Source organism: Panthera tigris, chromosome B1, assembly GCF_018350195.1.
Source record: "Panthera tigris isolate Pti1 chromosome B1, P.tigris_Pti1_mat1.1, whole genome shotgun sequence".
Classification (NCBI taxonomy): Eukaryota; Metazoa; Chordata; class Mammalia; order Carnivora; family Felidae; genus Panthera; species Panthera tigris.
The window spans coordinates 174,178,038-174,202,356 of NC_056663.1; the positions used below are offsets into that span (position 1 = coordinate 174,178,038).

The 24,319-nt window shown below is 35.5% G+C and overlaps 1 protein-coding gene across 3 annotated transcripts in view; it reads left to right on the forward strand.

Annotated features, from left to right (window-relative positions):
- The window catches only part of ARAP2 (ArfGAP with RhoGAP domain, ankyrin repeat and PH domain 2), a 213,653-nt gene that overhangs the window by 116,849 nt on the left and 72,485 nt on the right, over positions 1–24,319 (forward strand). For all 3 annotated transcript variants that reach the window (XM_042984792.1, XM_042984793.1, XM_042984794.1), the window contains one exon: positions 20,380–20,543. In XM_042984792.1, coding sequence (XP_042840726.1) covers positions 20,380–20,543 — 164 coding nt within the window. The remainder of the gene's footprint in view (positions 1–20,379; positions 20,544–24,319) is intronic.

Genomic DNA, 24,319 nt, shown 5'->3' on the forward strand with positions numbered 1-24,319 from the left:
TACAGTGCTGAGTAAAATGATTTTTATGCCCTCACGGAGCATGTATACTAGTGGTAGAAACAGAATGTGAGCAGACAAAAAAAATAATTACATAGTATCACGTGGATCAATTTTAAACGCTTGAAGAAAAATAAGGTAAGGAGAGAGCCTGACAGGACAGTATTCTGTTTTAGATAAGGTGGTGAGAGATGTGCATGAAGCAAAGAAGCAGACCATTCAGCAGCCAGAAGAGAGTGTTCCCAGGATGTTTTGAAGAGCCTTACATGTCTTAGCATGTTCATGGTCTGCAAGCAAGCTGCTGTTGGCTGGGAGATTTGAATGAATGAGATGGTAGAAAGAAATTATTTCAAAAGAGAAAAAGAATTACTGCAGAGATCTCCCTGGGCTGGATCATAGAAGGCCTCACAGGTCATAATATGTGTAAAAATTTGTATTTCATTCTGAGCATGATGGGAAGCTGCTCATTTGGAGAGCTGGGATGTAGAATGATCTGATATAGATGTTTAAAGGTCTTCTCTGACTCCGGGGGAACAAGCTTTTCGGGGACAAAAGTAGAAGTGATTATCCATTTAGGTGCTGCTACAGAGGCCAGACAAGAGATGACTGACATAATAAGACAGTGTTGAGGAGTGGTTGGAGCCATTGGGAAGGCAGAGGCCAGAGGGTTTGTTCATGGATCAGGTGAGTGGGGTCAAGGATGACCCCAAGTTTTTGGCCTGAGCAAGTACCTGAATGATGATGATGTTTTTTTTTCAAATAACAGATAGAGGAGATTAGAGTGAGGATATTAATGTCAGTTTAGGGTAGTAGGTTGAGAATTTGGTTTTGAAAATGGTGACATTGACTTTAATAGCAAAGTGGGACTGGTGAGTGGGCATGTGGATATATAAGTCTGGAATTAAGTGGAAAGGTTGCAGCTGGAGGTAGAAGTTTGAGAGTCACTGGCCAAGGAACTGGATGGATTCACCTAGACAAAGAGTAGAGACAGAGGAGAGATTTGAGGATGAAGCCCCAGGGACTCCAATAATTAGAGGGTAGGAAGAGGAGGAGGATCCAGAAAAAGAGCCTAGGAAGGAACAGGTAGGGTCATATCACAATTAGGTATAGTCTCTTGAACAAACTTTTTTTTTTTTCTAACCATTTGCTCTAAAATCCCTTAGTTATACTGGGGCATCTGGGTGACTCAGTCGGGTAAGCTTCTGACTTCTGCTCAGGTCATGATCTCACGGTTTGTGAGTTCGAGCCCCACGTCAGGCTGTGTGCTGACAGCTCAGAGCCTGGAGCCTGCTTTACGTCCTGTGTCTCCCTCTCTCTCTTTGCTCCTCTCCTCCCCCACTTGTGTTCCATCTCTGTCTCTCTCTCTCTCTGTCTCTCTGTCTCTCTCTCTCTCTCTCTCAGAAATGAATAAATATTTAAAAAAATTAAAATCCCTAATTACACTGATGCAGTATTTTTAGCTCTACCAGAGTACAAGATAATTTGCAGAAACATCCATAATGTAAAAATATAGCTGAATTAACCTTCCCTCTGGTTATTTTCTTTGTTGGTGACATGGGTAATGACTTTCAACAGTTGTCTGAACCTGTCTTCAGTTTCATGTGAGGACGTTAACAGCTTTAGACAACAAGCATATTGCTGATTAGATATTAATGTCAGAAGGTGTTTTTTTAGTTTATAGGCATAATTAGTATTTTGTATTTTTACTTGTTTCTTTCTGGGATTATAAGTGTTCATGATACTTAAGATTCTGATTTTTGGTACCAGATGATGGTTTTGCTATACTTTCAGAGTACTGTGAATTATATATTCACCAATAATAATGAGGTAGTATTATGTATATGTGGTATTATATCATTGAAGCACTGGCATAATGCAGTTTTTACAATCATCTATTCATATTTATGGAATGCCAACTGCCTCTTACCTTTGTGGCAAAGGAAAAAAGTGGTCAGCAATACAGATTTGGAGTCTGAACTCCCAGAACTTATGTTTTTAAACAAATAAACAGCAACTTATAGTTGAATTTATTGTATTTATCATTTACATTATTAGGTTACTATAGCCAAGGTTTTTTTTTTTTTTTTTTTTTTTTTTTTTACCATTTTCAGGCTAAGGGGGATTTCACCAGACACATAGGTTTTAATTAAAATGTTGCAAACATGGATTAAAATGTACCAAAAAGGTTTTAGACTTGTTCAATTTGATGAATTTTTATTTAGCGCTTATTACATGCAGTGCACTCCCTTATGAATACGAAATAGGGAGCCAGAAGACTGAACGTTTTGTTATTTTGTAACATCTTGACCTTTCCACTGGATTCCATGAATCAGGAGGTGAACTCAGATACACTCTGAGTTCATAGAATAGTTGAAAACTAATGGAATTGCAACATAATGGTCAAAGCTGCTTAATTGTGTTTCTGATAATGATTTCAAAATTTTTATCTATGTGAGTTATTAACAAAGTACATTGCAAGCATTTTTACTAAAGTGAAGAACAAAGAGTATGACAAGAGTAGGAGAAATACAGGGACAAATCTGTAACCAACTTATTTTCCTTAAGTCTCTTTGAACAACTGCCATACAAAATGTACCATTTGGAAACAACTATATTTATCACGTGCTTACATCCTGCTTTTTCTTGCTTTTCCTGTTTTCTCTAAATCAATAATGTTCTGACAAGAGCCAGAACACAATGATGAGAATGTATAGAACTCACTGTGTAACAGGCACTATTTTAAGCACTTGTAACAGCCTTACAGTGCCTATATGATTTTGAGGAGAATAATCTCTGAGTTCAAAAATAAAGCTTCCAGTTATTTCACCAGCAAAAATGGATTTATTTAGGAATAAAGAATTGCAAGTAGGGACAAGTGAGCTACAATGAAAGCATTGGGAAGTCCAGAGAAAAAAAGAAAAGGAGTAATCTTTTATAGAGGCAAATGGGGGACTTGGGGAGCTTTTATAAACAAAAAGCCCTTTGCACTAAACTGGTAGTTTATAGTGACTTTTCATTGGCTGAGGTTTGACGGTCTCCCGTTGGCTGGGCAGTTGCTGTGGAGGAGAAAACCTTTCTTCCTCCTGCTGGAGTAGTAAAGATTGAAGTAGAATGGACTCGCAAGATTCCTTTCCTATTGGGTCTGCAATTAATTGACTGACTAGTGTCTGTAAATGAGAGTTCTTTTTTCCTTCCTGACTCCATTCTAAACAGGGTTTTCTTTTATTTTCACAAATCCATTTTGAAATTGAGTTGAGGTCAGTTTGTAGCTTAACAGCCTAAAGATTTTTTGTTTTGTTTTGTTTTGTTTTTAAAACAAGTATTGTTTAATTTACCACACCAAATTGTTCTCAAAAATTAAGCCAACAAATGTAACAAGAGCCTGGATAAACAATATAAGTTACCAGAATTTAAAATTTCAGCATTTCGTTAGAAAAATTAAATTACTTTGTTAGAAAATATTTTGTTAAGGGGCGCCTGGGTGGCTCAGTCTATTGTGTGTCCAACTTCGGCTCAGGTCATGATCTTGCGGTCTGTGAGTTCGAGCCCCGCATCAGGCTCTGCGCTGACAGCCTAGAGCCTGGAGCCTGCTTCGGATTCTGTGTCTCCCTCTCTCTCTGCCCCTCCCCCACTCATGCTCTGTCTCTCTCAGTCAAAAATAAATAAAACATTAAAAAAAATATTTTGTTAGGAAAATATGTGTGTGTAGGTGTGTGTGTGTGTGTGTGTGTGTGTGTGTGTGTGTGTGTGTGTGTGTGTGTGTATAGCTCCATGTAATTCTTACCTAATTAGAGAGCTGCAAGAAGGGAGGTCAAAAGTTTGAGTCATGAAGAATCAGCCTGGGTAGAGTACCTGGGTGGATCAGTGGGTTAAGCATCTGACTCTTGATGTCTCACATCATGATCTTATGGTTCGTGGGATTGAGCCCCATGTTGGGCTCTGTGTTGATAGCTTAGAGCCTGCTTGGGATTCTCCCTTTCCCCCTTTCTGTCCCTCTCCCATGCACATTTGCATGTGCACACGCTCTCTCTCTGTTTCTCTCTCTCTCAAAAAAAATAAGCAAACTTAAAAAAAAAAAGAATCAGCCTGGGAGATTGTGAGTGCACTAGATTAAGAACTCTGACAGAACATGGAGAATGCAGATGCACCAGGCCGTGCACCTTGTGTGGGGCAAAGTAGGCTGTCATACTTACATATCTGTTTGTTTATATGTACATGTACACATATGTGTATGTATATATGTGTGCGTATTTACCTGTGTATATGTTATGTAAATAAAATTGACTTCAAATAGGGAATAATGGCAAAAGAGCAGGTTTGAGAGGGAGCTTGGGAAATAATGAGTTTGATTTTAGACGTGTTGAACATGAGTTGCCTATAAACATTCTAAGGACAAAGTGCTAGGAGGAAGTTGTATTTATGGATCTGATATTCATATACAAGTTAATGGAGAAAATAGATTTTTGAAGTTACCTATATATAGAAGGAAGAAGAGGAAGTCACTTAGTTAGAGTCTATAGAGTGAGTCTTTAGAGAAGTAGTGTGTTAGAGCCGTGATGAATGCACATGATTTTAGTGGCTGGTTGATTGCCAGGGTGGAGTAGCTGCCTTGGGATTTTAATTTAGTTTATCCAGAGGGTGAGGCAAGAAACCAAGAGAGGTGTCATAAAACCCAGGAAAAGACAGTATTTCAAAAAGGCAGAAATAGTCAAAACTGTTAGGTGTTGCCTGAGGAGGGCAGATACTTCACTGGATAATTGACGTGGAGTCCATCTGGTGACTTTGAAGAGAGCAAAAGTGATAAAGCAGAAACTGGATTAGGTTAACTTTGGGAATTGAGTAACTTGGAACAGCTGGTGAGGAGTTTGGTGAGGATATCTGGAGGTTAATAGGATTATCGAGGTAGAAGGGATTTGTCCCAGAAAGGGAATTTGTGTGCAGTTTGTTTTTTAGATGGTTTGAACTTGTGCAAGTTTAAATTCTGATGGGAAAGAGATGCAAAAAGGGAGATATTGAAGATATAAGAGAAAGGACAAGAAGAAAGCAAGGTCCCTTGATTGTAACAGGAAGAAAAGAGAAACTGATGTATGGTTTTGGATGCCAGTAACTTTCTAGATCTTTTGGGTAGAATGTTGAGAAAGGTATCCATCTGATGGTTTTCATTGCTTTTTGACCTGGTAGATAAGGATGACTCCTGAGCTTTTGGCCTGGGTGGCTTTAGGAATGGTTGTATCATTTACCAAGATAGAGAATATGTGCTCCTCTCCCAGTTTTCAAACAAGGCTAGTTAATTATAGATGTGATTGCTTAAGAGCTGTTTTAATACCATGTCGAAAGAAGGGGATTTCATTGCACTGCCCTCTTTTTCATCTCTTTTTTGATCTATTAGTCTGTTGGGAAATAATGACTGTAAGCTAAAGTAGATTGTTAAACTTGTCAATGACAGATAAAATTGTGGCTTTAGGAAGTAAAACAACTCTCAATTATTCATATTGATGGCATATAGATAGGGTGATAATTGAAAGAGAGAGAAACCAACTCTAAGTTTAACTTTTTGTTTTGTTTTGCTAGTAATATCTTGCAAGTCGTAAATAAATTTAATAAATAAATTTCACATCTTTCCCCTATCCTTGTCTACCTTTGATTAAAGTGCCAAAATATATTAATATTTCTTAAAGAGAGGAGGAGAAAGAACCCCCTGAATTGGAAAAGTTCATAAATTGATAATCATCTACTGAATATAATCAGTATTTAGATATATATTTTAATCTTCACGGTGATTTTATGTACATAGCATGAGTGTCTTTATACAGAAAAATATTGCAATAATAATTTGCACACACACAGCATTTTTGCTCTAAAAATCTCTAAACAGAAGGTGTTCCAGATGGTGTCACTTTAATGTGTATTCTTTGTATACTTTAAAAATTGTTATTTTGGAAAATAAAGCTTTCTTGATTACACTTAAGGGTTTCTGGCCTACTATTTGGTGATATTATGGGGACTTAGACTCTGCTTTTCTTTTATGCCTTAGTCAGAATTTCTTTTTGTGAAAAAAATTATGTTTTTGAATGTCTATTATTAGTGAGTGTTCTGGACCATGAGGTCAGAAGGCATTTTCCTGGACAGTAGGTTATATATCCACTTTAACTGGAATGTTCAAAACATCCTTTTCTTAAAATGTGAAAACTGTTTCTGCACATTAGCCTGCACTTTTGCGTATGTTTTTCTGATGAATAAGCCATTCTGTTGACGATTTTCACTTTATATAGCTACATGCCCATTTGTCAAAGACACCTATTATTAAGCTTTTACTGAAAGGTTGTTGGTTATAATGAATACCTTATGAATAACTCAGATATGTTATCAGAAACAAAAGGCTGACATGTTTCTTTGTTTTTGGTTTAGTTTGTTTGTTTAGATTTCTTGGTTGACCTATAGTAAAGCATAATGCACTTGATGGCTCCCAAGCCTGACTGCATTCAGTTTTTAATGCAAATTCCTGACATAAAGAAGGTAACCCTGGAGAATAAACACTTCATCAATACATTCCACAATTATGGAACAGATTACTTTTCTCATTTTCAGAGATTAACACTCTGAGTTTTAGATTCTTATTTCATATCAATTTATTACATATGATGTTTTTTTCCCTCCTTGAATTGTATTTTGCAGCAGCTGATATGTTAGCAATACTCTGGAGGGTGAATTATCTTAAAGTGTTTTCTAAATTGTGCATGTAATTGCAAATTAAATAGTAGCCGATTGCCCACAATATCAGCTTGACTGCTTTTGTAACTTACTGAGGATTTAATTCCTACAGATAGTTTAATCTGAATGTTGCCAAGACAAACAAGAGATTCTATTCCCTCACCGCCCCCACAGGTTTTGCAAAAAGAAAGAAACTATTCAAATTTGTATTATAAAGTTATTTTTTTAAATAGAATTACAATAAAGGGAATGCATGACTATTTAACACAAGGTAGATTTTAAAGTATATATTATTTGCTTCAAAAGTTTCTTTTACTCGGTTTAAAGCACCTTCCATATACTAGATAAGGTTAATGAACAAGTAAATGTGGTAATATCTGAAAAGGTACCAAAGAATGAGAAGATTGCTGCTCAAGAAATGTGGGCATGGTAATAGTTTTTTTTTTTTTTTTTTTTTTTTTTTTTTTTTTTTTAAGAGAAGTGTATTTAACTAGATTTAGACTACGTAGGACTTCGGTAGGAAAAAATGAGGGGGCTAAGACACTAAGGTATTCTAAGTGGTGGAAACAGTAAGTTCAGAGGAATATGGCTAGGGAAGAATTTCAGTGCAAGTTGGCCTTGACCTTGAGCTCCTGAGGAGGAAGTGTGAACCAATAAACTCAGAAAGATAGGTTGATACCATCTTAGTATTATCAGCTAAACGTGATTAATAACTTGGCTTGTTCTGGAAAGGATTGCATGTTCTTTACAAGGGTACAGAAGATGTGTTTTTTTTTTTTTAAGATACTTTAAAACTTAAAAAAATACTATTGTTAAAAGTGTGAATTTTGATTTATTCTGCAGCCAGTGGAACACCATTAAAAGTTTTAAGCAGACTTGAAACAAGGCTGTTTCTCCCATTCCTTTAGGTGATGCCTTATAGTGTGCAGAGATGAGATTGAAAAACTGGAGCTTTTGCTTTTCCTGGGGAATTAGATGCTTTGACACATTTTACTGAACTGTTGGCTTCAAAAGAAACAAGATATTTAGAATAATGTTTCTTCCTGCATTGTTTTTGTGACAGTCTCTTTATCTGCAGATTTTCTTAGCAATTGTTTGCTTGCTTCTCACTAAACTTCTGTCCTTAATGCAGCAAACTCCTATTTGAAGGTTGGGGGAAAAATACTGTATCTCCACAAATTAAAATGAGAGAGATTTATGGACGCAATGACTAAATAAAATTGCCAGACTCCCCTTTCTGTCTACGAGGAAATATGGAATGGAACATGCCCTCCCATTTCAAACAACCAGAAAACTGGGTGACATATATGAAACTATTTTCAAATGTTGGGACAATAAGCATTCCAGGATTGTGATTACGGAGAGAAGGGAAACAAACAAAGTAAGATTTAAGGTCAACTTGTCTTTTTTTTTTTTTTTTTTTAACCTGTAGGCACTTTTCAGTCTATTCACTCTGCCCAGGAGTCGGCAGACCAAAACAGAATGTGGTGTTTTTGCTACATTAGAAGGGTAGAGAGGGAGGGGAGTTTAGGAAATCTGTAGTAGCTAAAATTTTCCAGAGATAGTATCAGAACAGAGGAACATACGAAAAAAAAAAAAAGTTTTGGAAATCCTCATAGAAGTTTCCTTCCACCTTTGGCTCAGTACTAATCTGGGTATTTGTAGGGTGAGGTTCCCAGAGGCTAGGCAGAAACCGCTCCCATGGTACTATGAATTGAACAACTCCCAGAACTTAGACCACAGTGGAGTATGTTCACATTCTGTCCAGCTAGGTTAGACCTCATTAAACACACATGGCATTGGCAAAGACCTCAAAAAGGTAACACCATAGAATTAAGGTTAATAGGTTAAAGTTAGATTTATTTTTTACCTTATTACTAAGATTAAAAATAGATCTGCAAAGCATCAGGTTCTCCACAAGTAATTTAGTCGCCAGGTGTCAAACAGGCAAATGATACCAAAATAAACATCAACATTCTGTAAAAGAAGACTACAGTCCTGATACTCAGCACTCATAATGTCTAGTGTATGATTAAAATTGCTTGTGTTGCCAAAAAGCTGCAAATCAATTGATAGGAACAGACCCAGAAGTGAGAAAGATAATGGAATTAGCAAAGACTGTAGATAGTGATTATTGAATATTATAAATATATTCAGAGATGCAAAGGAAAACAAACATAATGAAGAAAAATGGGTAATTAAAAAAGAAGCAAATGGATTATCCTTCTAAAGCTGAAGGATACTCTATCTGAAAAGAAAATTTCACTGGATCAGCTTAATGCACGAGTAGGTTCTACATAAAAAAAAGATTGATGACCTTGAAAGCATGACAGTAGAAACTATCAAAACTTAAGCACAGAGAGGAAAAAGACTAAATAAAATCAACAGAATCTCCATGACCAGTGGGGCAATATCAAGCAGTCTCATGTAAATGTACTTAGAATCCCAAAACTAGAGAAGGGAAAGAAGTTAAAAAATCTTTGTAGAATTATGGGCAAATATATGAATTTGATAAAAACTATGAGCCATATATGTCCTACAACCAGCATACCTCAAGCATGATAGAGACGATCCAACCACATCAAGAGATACAACATAATTAAATTTCTGAAAACCATTGTCAGGAAAAAAAAATCAAGTGCTGAGAGGTCGAGAGGCTTCAAAAGAAAGTATAGGTGACAAAAATGAGGGTGTCTCATCAGAAACAGTGCAAGCCAGAAGACAATATATCGAAATATTTTCAAGTGTTTGGGGAAAAACAAAACAGCATTTAAAAAAACCTGACAAAATTAGCAAACCAGCAGCTGTTAACCTAAATACTAAATTTAGCAAAAAAATATCTTTCAGAAATGACAACTATATAGTTTTTTGTTGTTGTTTGTTTTGTTTTTAAAGAGAGAGAATGTGAGTAAGGGAAGGGGGAGAGGGAGAGAGAGAATACTAAGGAGGTTCAATGCCCAGCATGGAGCCCAACATGGGGCTGGATCCCAGGATTGTGAGATCACGACCTGAGCTGAAATGGAGAGTTGGATGCTTAGCCACGCGGGCGCCCTAAAATAAACTAGTTTTGACCAAACAAAATGCTGATGTATTCTACAAGACTTAACTATTTTTATTAGAGTGTATATGTATAAGATACCCTATTGTTCAGTCATATCTGTGTGGCACGTTTGCCTTTTGGTTGTGTTTAAAATTATTTATGTAAATGAATTTATTTTTTATACAGTTAAGTTTATTGATTTTATTTGTGAAGACAGTCTGGTTTTTAGCAGTAGACCAGGCTCATATGTGATAGTCTACACTTTGTGGCTTTTGTATTGCAGTTTTGAGAAAATTGTTTTTGTAAGTCCTGGGGCTTGGTTTATAGGTCTTACTGAACTGTCTTGATTCATTATAGGATGTAGGAATGTTTCTTTATATGACCTTGAAATGCCCTTTAAAATTTATGTTTGAGGAATGGACAATTAGAACTCTATTATAGAGTTCTTCAAAGTAACTTTTCAGATTTTCAAGATGTAAATGAAATATTCCTCTGGGATCCTAGAAATGTAAAAACATTGTTTGATATTAGTTGGGATTACAGAGTCGGCTGGGATTTGTGTTGAAAATGTCTTTTGATGCTTCATTCCATGTACACAGAGTTTAGCTAAGCATCACAGAGGAAAGTTGTTGAACTGATGCTATTAAATGTCACACATCTACTTCACGAGATGCTGTATTTTAGGATTCAGTCTTTGACAAGTTGACTTGGGAGCTAACTTGTCATTACTTGTTCTACCCCTCACTAGTTCACAAGGAGACAGCTAAACTTGTCATCATGGGATTTCTTCTGACTAGAAAGAAAATTTAAAGTTTGAAATGTGCACAGTTGATGGCAGAATTACACTGGTATAGAAGGAGGGTTGTTGCATTTTGGATTTCTTTCCTTGATTGCTGAAATAACTCACCCACAGCACTTGTTTATTTATAAGCAAACAGTACCAAATATTTTGTAAATATTTTGAGTTTGATTATCAGTAAAAAAAAAAAGTTAAATATGAATCAACGAAAGTTTAAAGTTCTCTCTTTACCTAAACTCTTTTTAAATTTTTTTTTTTAACATTTATTCATTTTTGAAAGTGAGAGAGACAGAGCATGAGCGGGGGAGGGGCAGAGAGAGAGGGAGACACAGAATGCAAAACAGGCTCCAGACTCTGAGCTGTCAGCACAGGGCCCGACACAGGGCTCAAACTCACGGACCTCGAGATCATGACCTGAGCCGAAGTTGGATGCTCAACCGACTGAGCTACCCAGGTGCCCTGACCTAAACTCTTGAATTTAGCAAATCATAATTTCAATTGTCTACATAATGTATTGGCTTGATATTTCTCAGGGAATTTACCCAATTTATATAGTTTCAGTTAGACAAATACACCCAGCAATAGAATGCTATTGAGCTAAAGATGATGTAAGGTAAACGAAAAGGCTAATTAAATAAAGCATGTCAGCAATATAACAGCAAGTGTCTGGTTTCTTCAAAAAGAAAATTATAGAAATAGGAGGTCGTGGCTGCTGTGGTGCTGTGGAACATAGAAACAATAGACACAGATGTCAGGGAAGAAATAGTAGTTATAGCAAGTTCAGAAGGTGTGAGAAGTGTGTATAAGGTACTGGTAACTTTATCTTCTTAGAGAAACATTTATAGAAAAGAAACTGGAGGAAAGAAGGGACTTTTATTTGCTTTTTAAATTAGGGCCAGTGAATTATCAGGAATGTAAAAGATGACCTCCCACCCCCAATAAAAGAAAAGAATAACCTAGTGTTTATGCACCTCATTTCTTTCTCTTTAGGTTGAGTCCAAAGGAGCCCCATCAGAGTTTGAAATCAAGATTAAATAGTTCTGCTCTGGTATAAATATACTTTTAAATACATCAGTGATTACTTTTAACTTGTGTTTCAATTCAAATTTTATATCTAGCAATAGGATTTTAAAACTATTATGTACCACTAAATGCTATGCACTATGCTAATGACCAGAAATCCAAAATGCTTTCTTCCTTGCTTGCCTGTGCAAAGTTTGGATTCTAACAGCAAAAAACATTTACACACAGAACAGATAGTATAATAGAGGACAAATCAGCTATTCATAATTAGGAAGGGACACATGTACTAAGTATTGGGACATTAAGCATAGAGTGTCAGGGAGGGTTTCCTGGAGTACAGTTCAAGGAGGATGGGAGTAGCCAGCCAAGAGCAGGAAATATTTATTGTAATAAGATATGAATTTTTAAAGTGTGTCTTTAATGTAGGAGAATGGAAGAGTTGGAGGGGAAAATATAGGCCAGATATGAAGACCCCTTAGTCATGAAAATTCTAAGAGCTGTAGAAGGGAAATGATGAGGAAATGATGCCATTGGCTTTGCATTTGTCAATTTATTTTAGATTTTTAAATTGAGGTGTAAATGATAGGTAAGGTTAGTTTCAGGTATACACATAGTAATTCAAATTTTTCTATATTGTGAAGTGATCACCACCTTCAGTCTACCATTTGTCACCTTCTAAGATTATTACATATCAGTATAGTCCCTGTGCTGTACATGGTATCCCCATGTCTCATTTACTTTAACTGAAAGTTCATACCTCTTACTTGTACTTAGTTTGTACCCTTCCGCTGTTTTGCCCATCCCTTCACCCTTCTCCCCTCTGGCAACCACCAGATTATGCATTGTATCATTATATCTAGGAGTCAGTTTCTGTTTTGTATTGTTTCTTAGATCCCCCATATAAGTGAAATCATATGATATTTGTCTTTCTCTGACATGTTTCACTTAGCACAATACCATCTAGATCCACTCATGTTGTCACAAATTCTTTCTTATGGCTGAGTAATGTTTCATTGCATATATATACACCGCTTCTTTATCCATTCATCTGTTGATGGACACTTGGGTTGCTTCCATAACCTGGCTCTTCTAAACAATGCTGCAGTGAACATAGAGATGCATATGTCTGTTTGAGTTAGTGTTTTCTTTCTTTGTTTTTTTTTTTTTATTTTTGTCTTTCAGATAAATGCCCAGAAGTGAAATTGCTGGATTGTGTGGCATTTCTGTTTTTTATTTGTTGAGGAATCTTCATACTGTTTTCCATAGTGGCTGCACTGTTTTACATTCCTATCAGATGTACATGAGGGTTCCTTTTTTTTTTTTTGTATCCTCATCAGCACTTGCTATTTCTTCTCTTTCTTTGATACTTTCCATTCTGACACGTGTGAGGTGGTATCTCATTGTGGTTTTGATTTGCATTTCCCTGATGATGAGTGATGTTGAACATCTTTTCATGCGTCTGTTGGCCATCTGACTAATTTCTTTGTAGAAATGTCTACTCATGGGGCGCCTGTGTGGCTCAGTCGGTTGAGTGTCCGACTTCGGCTCAGGTCGTGATCTCGTGCTTTGTGGGTTCGAGCCCCATGTCGGGCTCTGTGCTGACAGCTCAGAGCCTGGAGCCTGCTTCAGATTCTGTGTCTCCTTCTCTCTCTGCCCCTCCCATGCTCATGCTTTGTCTCTCTCTGTGTCTCAATAATAAACGTTATTTTATTTTTATTTTTTTTAAAGAAATGTCTATTCAGGTCCTCTGCCAGGTTTTTAATTGGATTGTTTGCATTTTTTTTTTTTTTCCTCCGCTTGAGTTGTGTGGATATTAACCCCTGTTGGTTATATAATTTGCAGGTTATCTTCATTTTCTTGATGGTTTCCTTTGCTGTACAAAAACTTTTTAGTTTGAAGTATTCCTGTTTATTTTTGCTTTTGTTGCATCTTGCCTGAGGAGACAGATCCAAAGAAATACTACTATGACCATTATCCAAGAGTTTACTTTTTTTCTTTTTGGTATTAGTTTTCTGCTTTCTGGTCTTAGATTTAATCCTTTAATCTATTTTGAGCTTTTTTTGTGTGTTTTGTTTATAGCGTAAGAAAGTGATCCAGTGTCATTCTTCTGCATATAGTTTTCCCAATACCATTTATCAAAGAGCTCTGTTGCATGTTTTTGCCTTCTTTATTGAAGATTAAATAATTATATAAACATGGGTTTATTTCTGGACTCTATTCTGTTTCATTGATCCATGTGTATTTTTAATGCCTGTATCTTACTGTTTTGATTACTGTAGCTTTAGAATAGTTAGAATGTAAGGAGTGTGATACTTCTAGTTTTGTTCTTCTCAAGATTGCTTTTGCTATTCAAGGTCTTTTGGGGCCCATATAAATTTTAGGGTTATTTTTTCTAAATCTGTGAAAAATGCTTGTTGGTATTTTGATAAGGATTGCATTAAATCTGTAGATTGCTTTGTATAGTATGAACATTTTAATAGTATTCTTTCAATCTTTGAGCATGGTATCTATTTCCATTTATTCATTTCACATTTGGTTTCTTTCATCAGTGTCTTAGAGTTTTAAAAATACAGGTCTTTCACTTACTTGCTTAAATTTATTCTTAGGTATTTTATTATTTTTGATGCAATTGTAAATGGTATTGTTTTCTTCATTTCTTTTTCTCATGGTTCATTATTAGTGTATAGAAATTCACAGATTTCTGTATATAAATTCCAGATCTCTCAATTTTACTAATTTATTCTATTTTTTTTTTTTTTTGGTGGAGTCTTTAGGGTTTTCTGTCCATAGTATCATGTCATCTGTAAATGGTGACAGTTTTACTTCTTTCTTTGATTTAGATGCTTTTTATTTCTTTTTCTCATCTGATTGCTATGGCAATGGCTTCTAATACTATTTTGAATAAAAGCGGTGACAGAATTCTTGTTCCTTATATTAGAGGAAAAGGTTTTATCTTTTCACCATTGAGTATGATGCTAGCTTGGGTTTGTTAAATATAGCCTTTATATTGAGGTATGTTTCCTCTAAACTGACTTTGTTCAGAGTTTTTATCTTTAATGTATGTTGAATTTTGTCAATTGCTTTTTTCTGCATTTATAGAGATGATTGTTATTTTTTGTATTCTTCCATTTGTTAATGTGTCTCACATTGATTGATTTGCAGATATCAAACTGTCCTTGCATACCTGGAATAAATCCTATTTGATCATGGTGAATGATCCTTTTAATTATATTTAAATTCAGTTTTATAATATTTTGTTGAGGATTTTTGCATCAGTGTTCATCATCAAAGTTGACAACGATATTCTGGCCTTGTGGAATGAATTGGAAGTATTCCTCTTAATTTTTTTTTTTTTCTTTTTTGGAAAGGAATTGCAAAGGATATGTATAAACTCTTTTTTTTTTTAAATGTTTGGTAGAATTCACCTGTGAAGCCATTTGGTCTTGGACTTCTCTTTGTTGGGAGTTTTTTTGATTACTGAGGTTAAGTTTTGTTACTACTAATGGGTCTGTTCAAATTTTCTGTTTCTTCTTTAGTCTTGGAGATTGTACATTTCTGGGAATTTATCCATTTTTCTAGGTTTTCCAATTTGTTGGCATATCATTTTGCGTAGTAGTCTCTTATAAGCCTTTGTATTTCTATGTTATCTGTTGTAACTTCTCTTTCATTTCTGATTGTATTTATTTGAGTCCTCCTGCTTTTTTTTTTCTTGATGAGTCTGGCTAAAGGTTTATTAATGTTTATCTTTTCAAAGAACTGACTCTTAGTTTTATTGATTTTTTTGTCTTTTTAGTTTTTATATCATTTATTTCCATTCTGATCTTTATAATTTCCTTCTTTCTACTAATATTGGGCTTTGTTTATTCTCATGTTTCTAGTTCCTTTAGGTGTAAAGTTAGATTGCTTACTTGAGATTTTTTCTTATTTCTTGAGGTAGGCCTATATTGCTAGAAACTACCCTCTTATAACTGCTTTTGGTGCAAGTTACAGATTTTTTACTGTTCTGTTTATATTTTTATTTGTCTCCATGTATTTTTTTAGTTTCCTCTTTGATTTCATCATTAACTCTGGTTGTTTAGTAGCATGTTGTTTAGCCTCTGTGTGTTGTTTAGCCATTTTTCATGTTGTAATTGATTTCTAGTTTTATACCACTATGGTTGGAAAATATGTCTGAAATGATTTGTCTTCTTAAATTTATTGAGACTTGTTTTATAGCCTAACGTGATCTGTTCGAAGAATGTCCCATGTGCACTTGAAAAGAATATTTATTCTGTTTTTGAGTGGAATGTCCTGTATATATTTATTTTTTTATTATTTATATTTTAGTTAATATACAGTTCAGTATTGATTTCAGAAGTAGAATTCAATGATTCAACACTCTCATACAATAGCCAGTGCTCATCACAAGTACCCTTCTTAATGCTCATGTGTATATCTGTTAAGTACATCTTCTGTAATATGTTGTGGAAGGCCTATGTATCTTATTGATCTTATGTCTGGATGATATATCCATTGATATATGTGGGAGTGTTAAAGTCCCTTACTATTATTTATAACTGTCAATGTATTACTGTCAATTTATTACTGTCAGTTTCTCCTTTATGTCTTAATATTTGCTTTTTACACTTGGATGTCCATATGTAGGTGCACAGATCTTTAAAAGTGTTACATCCTTTTGTTGAATTGATACTATTATCATTATGTAATGTTTTTTCTCTATCCCCTATTACATTTTTTGTTTGTTTTAAGGTCTGTTTTGACTAATGTAAGTATTGCTACTGCAGCTTTCTTTTTATTTCCATTTGAATGGAATGTCTTTTTCCATCCCTTCACTTTGTGTGTCTTTAGATCTGAAGTGAGTCTCTTATAGGCAACATATCTATAGGTCTTTTTAATAATCCACTAACTGTCCTCTTTGTCTTTTGATGGGAATATTTAGTTCTTTTACATTTGAAGTAATTATTGATAGATATGTACCTAATGCCATTTTGTTGATTGTTTCCTGGTTTTTTTTGTTGTTGTTTTATGGGTTTTTGTAGTTTTTCTGTGTTCCTTCTTCTTTTGCTCTCTTCCCTTATGATGAGATGACATTCCTTAGTGTTCAGTTTGTATTCCTTTTTCCTTAATTTTTGTACATCTGTTACAGATATTTAGTTTGTGGTTTCCTTGAGGTTCATATAGAATATCTTTAGTGTATAGTAGTTTGTTTTAAGTTAATAGTCATTTAAGTTCAAGGATGTTCTAAAAGCACTGCATTTTAACTGCCCCCTCCTGATACATTTTATGTTTTTGACATCACATTTTGCACGTTATTATTTTGTGTATCCTTTGACTAAGTGTGTAGTCCTAGATAATTTTACTACTTTTGTCCTTTAACCTACATTCAACAACCTACATAGATACGTTCTAGCTATGTGGGTCGTTGATCTACTTTATTCTATGTTTACCATTACCATTGATATTTTTTTTCTTTCATAGTGTTTAGTATCTAGTTATGGCCTTTTCTTTTTATTTAAAGAAGCCCCTATAACATTTCTTATAAGGCTGGTTTGGTTTTGATGAACTCCTTTAGGCTTTTGCTTATCTGGGAAACTTATCTCTCCTTTAATTCAGAATGATAATATTGCTGGGTGTAGAGTATTCTGGTTGTATTTTTTTTTTTTTTTCCTTTCAGCACTTTGAATGTATCATATTCCCTCATGACTTCCTTATGTAAAATTTCTGTTATAAAATTAGCTGATGGGGTGCCTGGGTAGCTCAGTTGATTGTCTGACTTGATTTTGGCTCAGGTCATGATCCCAGGGTTGTGGGATCCAGCCCCGCATTGGGCTCTGAGCTGAACATGGAGCCATGGAACCTGCTTATGATTCTCTCTCTCTCCCCCTCTCTCCCCCTCTCTCTCCCCCCCTCCCCCTCTCTCCCCCTCTCTCCCCCTCTCTCCCCCTCCCTCCCCCTCTCTCCCCCTCTCTCCCCCTCTCTCCCCCTCTCTCCCCCTCTCTCCCCCTCTCTCCCCCTCTCTCCCCCTCTCTCCCCCTCTCTCCCCCTCTCTCCCTGCTCCCCCCTCCTCCCTCTCTTCCCTTCCCCCTCCCCCTCTCTCCCCCTCTCTCCCCCTCTCCCCCCTCCCCCTCCTCCTCCCTCCCTCTTTCTCTCCTCATCCCCCTCTGCTCCCCAGCTCATGCTTGCTCTCTCTCAAATAAAAACATAAATTAAAAAAATAAATAAAATCAGCTGATAGTCTTGAGGGAGATTCCCATGGCATGTAAATAGTTGTTTTTCTCTTGCTGCTTTTAAGATCCTCTCTTTAATTCTTGACACTAGTTATAATGTATCTTGCCATGGGTCTCTTTGAGTTCATGTTATTTTGGAATTTCTGTTCCTGGCCTTGGATGTCTTTTTCCTTTACCACGTTGGGAAAGTTTTCAGGCATTATTTCTTCAAATAGGTTTCCTGTCCCTTTGGCTCTTTTTTTTTTTTTTTTTTTTTCCCCTTCCTCTGGGACCCCTTTGATTCAAGTGATCGTGTACTTGATGTTGTCCCAGTGGTCCCTTAAGCTCTGCTCATTTTCAAATTACTTTTTCTTTTTGCTGTTCTGATTGCATGATTTTCATTCCCTGGTCTTCCACTCTCCTGCATTGATCCATTCTTCTGCATCATTTAGTGTGTTGATTCCTTCTAGTACTTTTTATCTCACTTATTATTCAGCTCTGATCTTTTTTTTTATTTTCCATCTCTTCATTGAAGTTCTAACTGTGTTCATTCAGTCTTCCTTTGATTTTTAGTGAACATCTTTATGAGCATCACTTTGAGTCCTCCAGGTCCAGTGTCATTCAAAGCCATTGTTTCCTTGTTTATTTTCTGTTTAGATTATCTGTCAGTTGTTGTAAGTGAGGTATTAAAGTCCCTATTATTGTTATATTACTGTCACTTCCTTTATGTTAGTTATTGTTTTATATATTTGGGTACTCCCACATTGGGGGCACAAATATTTACAATTGTTAGATCTTCTTGTTGGATTGTCCCCTTTATTATGATGTAGTGCCCCTCTTTATCTCTTGTTACAGTCTTTGTTTTAAAGTCTAGTTTGTCCAGTGTAAGTAAATATTGCTACTCCAGCTTTCTTTTGACATCTGTTTGTGTGATAAATGTTTCTCCATCCCCTTACTTTCCATATGCTGGTGTCTTTAAGTCCAAAGTGAGTCTCTTGTAGGCAGTATAATGATGTTTTTTTTTTTTTTTTTTTTTTTTATCTGTTCTGATACCCTATGTCTTTGGATTGGAGGGTTTAGTCCATTTACACTGAGGGTGATTATTGATGGATATGTATTTATTTCCATTGTATTACCTGTTTTGTTGTGGTTTCTGGAGATTTTCCCAGATCCTTTCCTGTCTTTGTCACTTTTTGTCTTTGCTTTCCACTCAAAGAGCCCCTTTTAATATGGCGTGCAAAAAGCTGGTTTAGCGATGTGACCACTACTTTGAACTCTTTATCTGGTGGACTGCTTATCTCTCTTTCATTTAGTTCTTTTTCTGAGATTTTGCTTTGTTCTTTTGTTAGGAACATATTCCTTTGTCTCCTTATTTTGCCTAACTTCCTGTGTCTGTGTATTAGGTGGATCAGTTACACCTCCCAGTCTTGAGGGAGATTAGTTTTGCATATTAGATTGTCCTGGAAGCCCTGAGGAGTGAGTATTAGAGACACGGAGAAGTAGGAAAGGAAACTTATTAGGAAGCATTTTAGTGACCTTAAGAAGCATTGTAAAAACTTGAAATCAGACAATGTCAGAATGAAGAGAAGGCAGAGTAAATATATCCAGGAATGGAAATCAACAGAATTCATGTGGCAGTAATGTGGTTTGGGTGGAGGCAGAACCAATCTAAAATTAATTAATCCCATATTTCTAGTGGGATAAGTGGAGGATTATAGTACTAGTCTGATATGAGGAAAGAAAAAGGTTCAAGATAATTGTGACATAGTAAGATGAGGGTGTCCAAAAATTAATATTAATTAGTATTATTGTTTACTTATTAATATTACATTCGCTGAGTCTTGAGGTAGGTACTATTATTATCCTCATTTTGTCACTAATGAAACTGAGGCCCAAAGAAGGTTGATAACTTGCCCAAGGTCACAAAGGAAGTAAGTGCAGAGTGAAAATTTGAGGTTGGGTAGTGATTACATTTTCTACTCTCTTGACTACTTCATGCTCTTTTCAGTCACATAGAGATATGATCTGTGAGATAAAGTTATAATCTGTTGATAGGGATTTGGGAGTTACTGTCTCTAAGTGAGGGGTGAAACCATTGGCCTGAATGATGAGTCTCTGCAGAGTCCTTAGCGTTCTTGTGAGTGCACTGAGGTTCAAAAGAGGAAATGAGCTTGTGTAGAAATTGAGTAACCAGAAAGATAGGAAAATCTGGAAAGAATTATATTATAAAAAACAAAATGTATTTTTTTTTCTTTTTTAAGAAGTGAAATCATTGACAGTCCTAAAATCTTAAAAAAAGTAGCCATAAAATCTAGTCACCCATGATGCTTGCCAGAGTAGTTTCAATCCACTTATTCAGAAACAAAATAAAGCGGGTCAGAAAATGAAGGGAGGTGAGACCATGAATTGAGAGAACTTTCCTGCACTTCACGGAGAGATGTCAGTGTACAGATGAAAGAGATCAAATGGAAGCTAATGGTAGATGGAGAGTTTTCTTCTGATGGATGAGGCAAGATCACGTTTATATGGATTTAAAGATACTCTGTCTAGAAGTCAAAATTTTAGAAAAAAATTATAATTTGAAATGCTTTTAAACTTTACAGAACATTATACATCCATGGGCATACCAAGTTGGATTTCACAGTCTGGCATACTGCAATTGAAAAAGCAGCAGGTACAGATGGTAATGCATTACAAGATCAGCAGCTCAGCAAAAATGACGTTCCCATTATTGTGAACAGCTGTATAGCATTTGTTACACAGTATGGTAAGTATTGCAAAGTTTTTATTCAACCCCCAGAACTCATGGTATCATTCTTAGAGTTTTTTAAGTGGTTCCGCCACTGGACTGCATTAGAGCTCTTTATATTTGAAAGTACATCAGTGAAAAATAAAAACATCACCATTCAGCCAAATGCCATTCCTTCTCCCAGTAAAATTTAAATTACACAATGTACTTTTACCATTTTCTTCTTTTACATGCGTAAAAAATTTAAATGCCATATTGAAAGAATCTATATTATAAAATGTATATTAAAAATAGACTGAAGACTTTATTTTTCAGAGGTTACAAGGGTTACTGTAAAGTCTAAGGGAATGCAGTGGGTCGCCTAAACATGTTTTTGGAAGTGGTAAACTGTGGGAAAATATGTGAAAGAATTTTTTGTTGCTGTTGACAAGCATTCAAAGTATGTATATGTATTTATTTCATTCAACGTGCTATTAGTCACATGTTTATATTAAGAATCATGGTTATTCTAATAGTTTTGACTTGATCTTAACAGAGTTTTATGAATAGTTTGCAAGTAAAAAACAATTGGTTGACATACACATGGGCTAACTTCATTTCAAAATAATATGCTATGATAGTAAAGTATTCCTTGATTCTTCATGTTTATTTTCAAATATGAATTCCTCAGGTTCCTTCTTTGTTACATATTTCATCAACACTCTAAAAGGTAGAAGATTGTGAACTATATTTTAAATATAAAAATGTTTTCTACCTTTTAATCTGTAGGTAAGTGCCATTGATTTAGATTACAAGTTTGGAAAAGAGTAAAATGATTGATCTTGTATTTGGGAAGGTAATTAACTTTTTTTTTGTTCTCTTAATATTAGAAGTGTCCTTGGGTGTTTTTAATTTGAAAAGAAGGTGTAATCAGTGACAGAGCTGCAGTAAAACATTGTGTTATTAGTTTGTTACTTATTTATTGTCTGTTGTGTGCCAGCCATTGATCTTGGTACTGGAAGTACAGCAGTGGGAGTAAAAAGTTAAAGACAAAGCCATGAATCATAGGTTTCAGTAATGAGAACTGACAACAAACTGCTATGAGTAAAATGTTAGAAATAACAAAGGCTATGAAGAAAATAATTTTTAGAAATTAAATTTATAATATGTGTATATTAATCTGTCTTCTTCTGGAGAGAGTGCCATTTTAAGTATTTTGCTTATTTCATATATAATTCAAGTATCATTAATCAGATTCACTGTGTTTGAATTACATATCTTTGAATTATATACCTACTGTAAATATGTATGCAGTCACATTATGTGGCTGTTACTCTATGAAATCCCTTCCTGTGATACTGTGTCCGTATTTTCCTTATCAGTGGTAGTCATCTGTTTATTTGAAAATGGGGGAGGAAGAAGGTTATCATCTTCATTTGTTAGTCATTCAGTATTAGCACACTTGAATTTCATTGGTATAAATGAATTGCACACGTACTATGTTTTAGCAAGAGCAAAACCTCATTGGGAATTTTCACATCATGTTAGTTTCATAATGGCATAAGGTCTTTCTTAAGCTGTGAAATGATTAAAATAATTCTAGCTCCAGTGTATCCAATTTAAGGTTTCTCTTGGGAAATCAGAAGTTTCTTTGTGGTGTTTCTTTGAATTTAAAATCATTAAGCATTAGATTGTTTTCAACTAAATTTTATACATTAAAACTACTTTGTAACTCTGGCACAAGGTACATTAACTTGCATATAAAAGTAATAAAGCCGATGAAAGACTGTGTTTTGTTTTGTTTTTAATGAGCAGAATATGGGGGAAACCCTGATGTTACCAGCATGTATAGTAGGGAAGATATGACACACACTTGGAAAATGCCCAGTGATTAATAGAATGAAGATGGTTGACTCAAAGACTTTACAAGTCACGATTATTTTGAACTTCCTGACCTTTGTATTAAAATCTGAAGGCCAGTTTTTTTGTGTTCATGGTGTCAAGATTTTGAACAGAACCGGTTCACAGTCAAATTTTTAGAGTTTAATTTTTTTAATGAGTTTTAGTAGTTCTTGGGAATTATTTTAATTTATGTAAACAAAATTATGTGTGCAGTTAATATATTTGAGTACTAGCTTTTAGAAATTCATTCAACGAGGGATATAACTTAAGGTCAAAAACTTAGTCACAGGTTTTTGTTTTTGTAGATGTTGCTTATTCTTACATTAAATGATCATTTATTGAATGCTTCCTAAGTTCTAGTCATGGTAGAGTTACTGTACACAGAGAGTAAGACATGAACCTTACCCTCTAGCTTTTTACAGATTTGTGAATCAAAGACGTTTAAACAACTAGGCAGTTGTATCTCAAGTATACAAAATTCTGTGGTAGAGAGCTTCAGGAGTTGGTACAAGGAGAGCTTCATGGGTGAGATGTGCTTACCATAAGTCTTAACAGAAAATAGGAGCTAGTTAGGACAAGAAGGGAATCGGGATTCTTTGAGGAGGATCAGTGTATGCTCATGTATGGAGTCATGAGAGAAGTTTTCTATTGAGGGAAGCGCCAGAGCTTAGCATGAGAAGAACAGTAGATGAGAGGCAGGAGGGTTAAGCCTATTCATGTAGAGTCTTAAATATTATAATAAATCCTCAAACTTGTCCTCTAGGCAGTGAGAGGGCAGTATCCAGATTTTTAAGCATGTTGGTGACACCAACAGACCTGTATCTCAGATCAAGCTATTATCAGTGTTGAGATGGACTGGAGGGCTACACAAGAATAGGGGCAGGAAGTTGTGACAATGTAGTGAGGAACTGAGTGCAAAAAAATAACAGGACATGGGATAGAAAGAAGGGGACAGTTTGAGAGCAAGGCTATGATGAAAAATATATGTGGCTTTTTAATATTGTAAGCGAAAAAGAAAAATTCTGACTTATAAAGGACTGAGGAGAAGGAAGTGCCATGTATTGAGATACCAGAGACAAGATAAAGACCATAGTGAGATTAACAGGTGAAGTAGTGAATGGGGCAGGAGACTTAATTCCTCAGATTATTTTGATTTATTCATGAAAATGGTGTGTGTTGCAGGTATATTTATAAAGTATCTGTATATAAAGTGTATGTGTGTGTGTTTGAAATCCTAGAAATGAAAACCTGGGTGAAAATGTATATGTGGTAGTTAAACTGATGAAGTTGGGTGGGTTCACCCACAGATTTTTGTAGGGGAGTAGAAAAGAGAAGAGAATTGAGGCTGGATTTATGGAATCCTTAGTAAATACTAGATGGTAGAATAAATAGAGGACTGGACCAGTAGTCATAGAGGAATGGGGGGAAAGTTAGGAGATTATAATGTCATGAACGCTCTCCTTCATGACATTAAAAGAATTTTAGCAGGGATTCATATGGAGTGTCATACACTGCAGGGGATTCTCATTAGATAAAAACAGAAAAGCACCTAAAAAATAGGATGTCGTCGATATTCTTGATGAAGGTGGTCCCAACAGATGCACAGAAGCAAGATTATGGTTGAAGGATGAACAGGGGCATGAGATGATAGGAAGAATAAATACAGGAAAGTCAGCTGGGGTTTGGAAGGAAGAGAGATCCAGAGATCTGGGAGGGGCAAGGGAGCACTTTAAAATTTTGTTTGTATCATCATCATTATCCTCACTCCTCTCCGCTCCTCATCCTCTTATTTTATATGGGACACCTGGTGAATCAGTAACTTTGAAAAGGAGATGATTCAATTCCTCATCCAGAAGAAGGTGAAAGTGGGAACAGACAGAAATTAATATACAAATATGAGTGCAAAGGGCTAA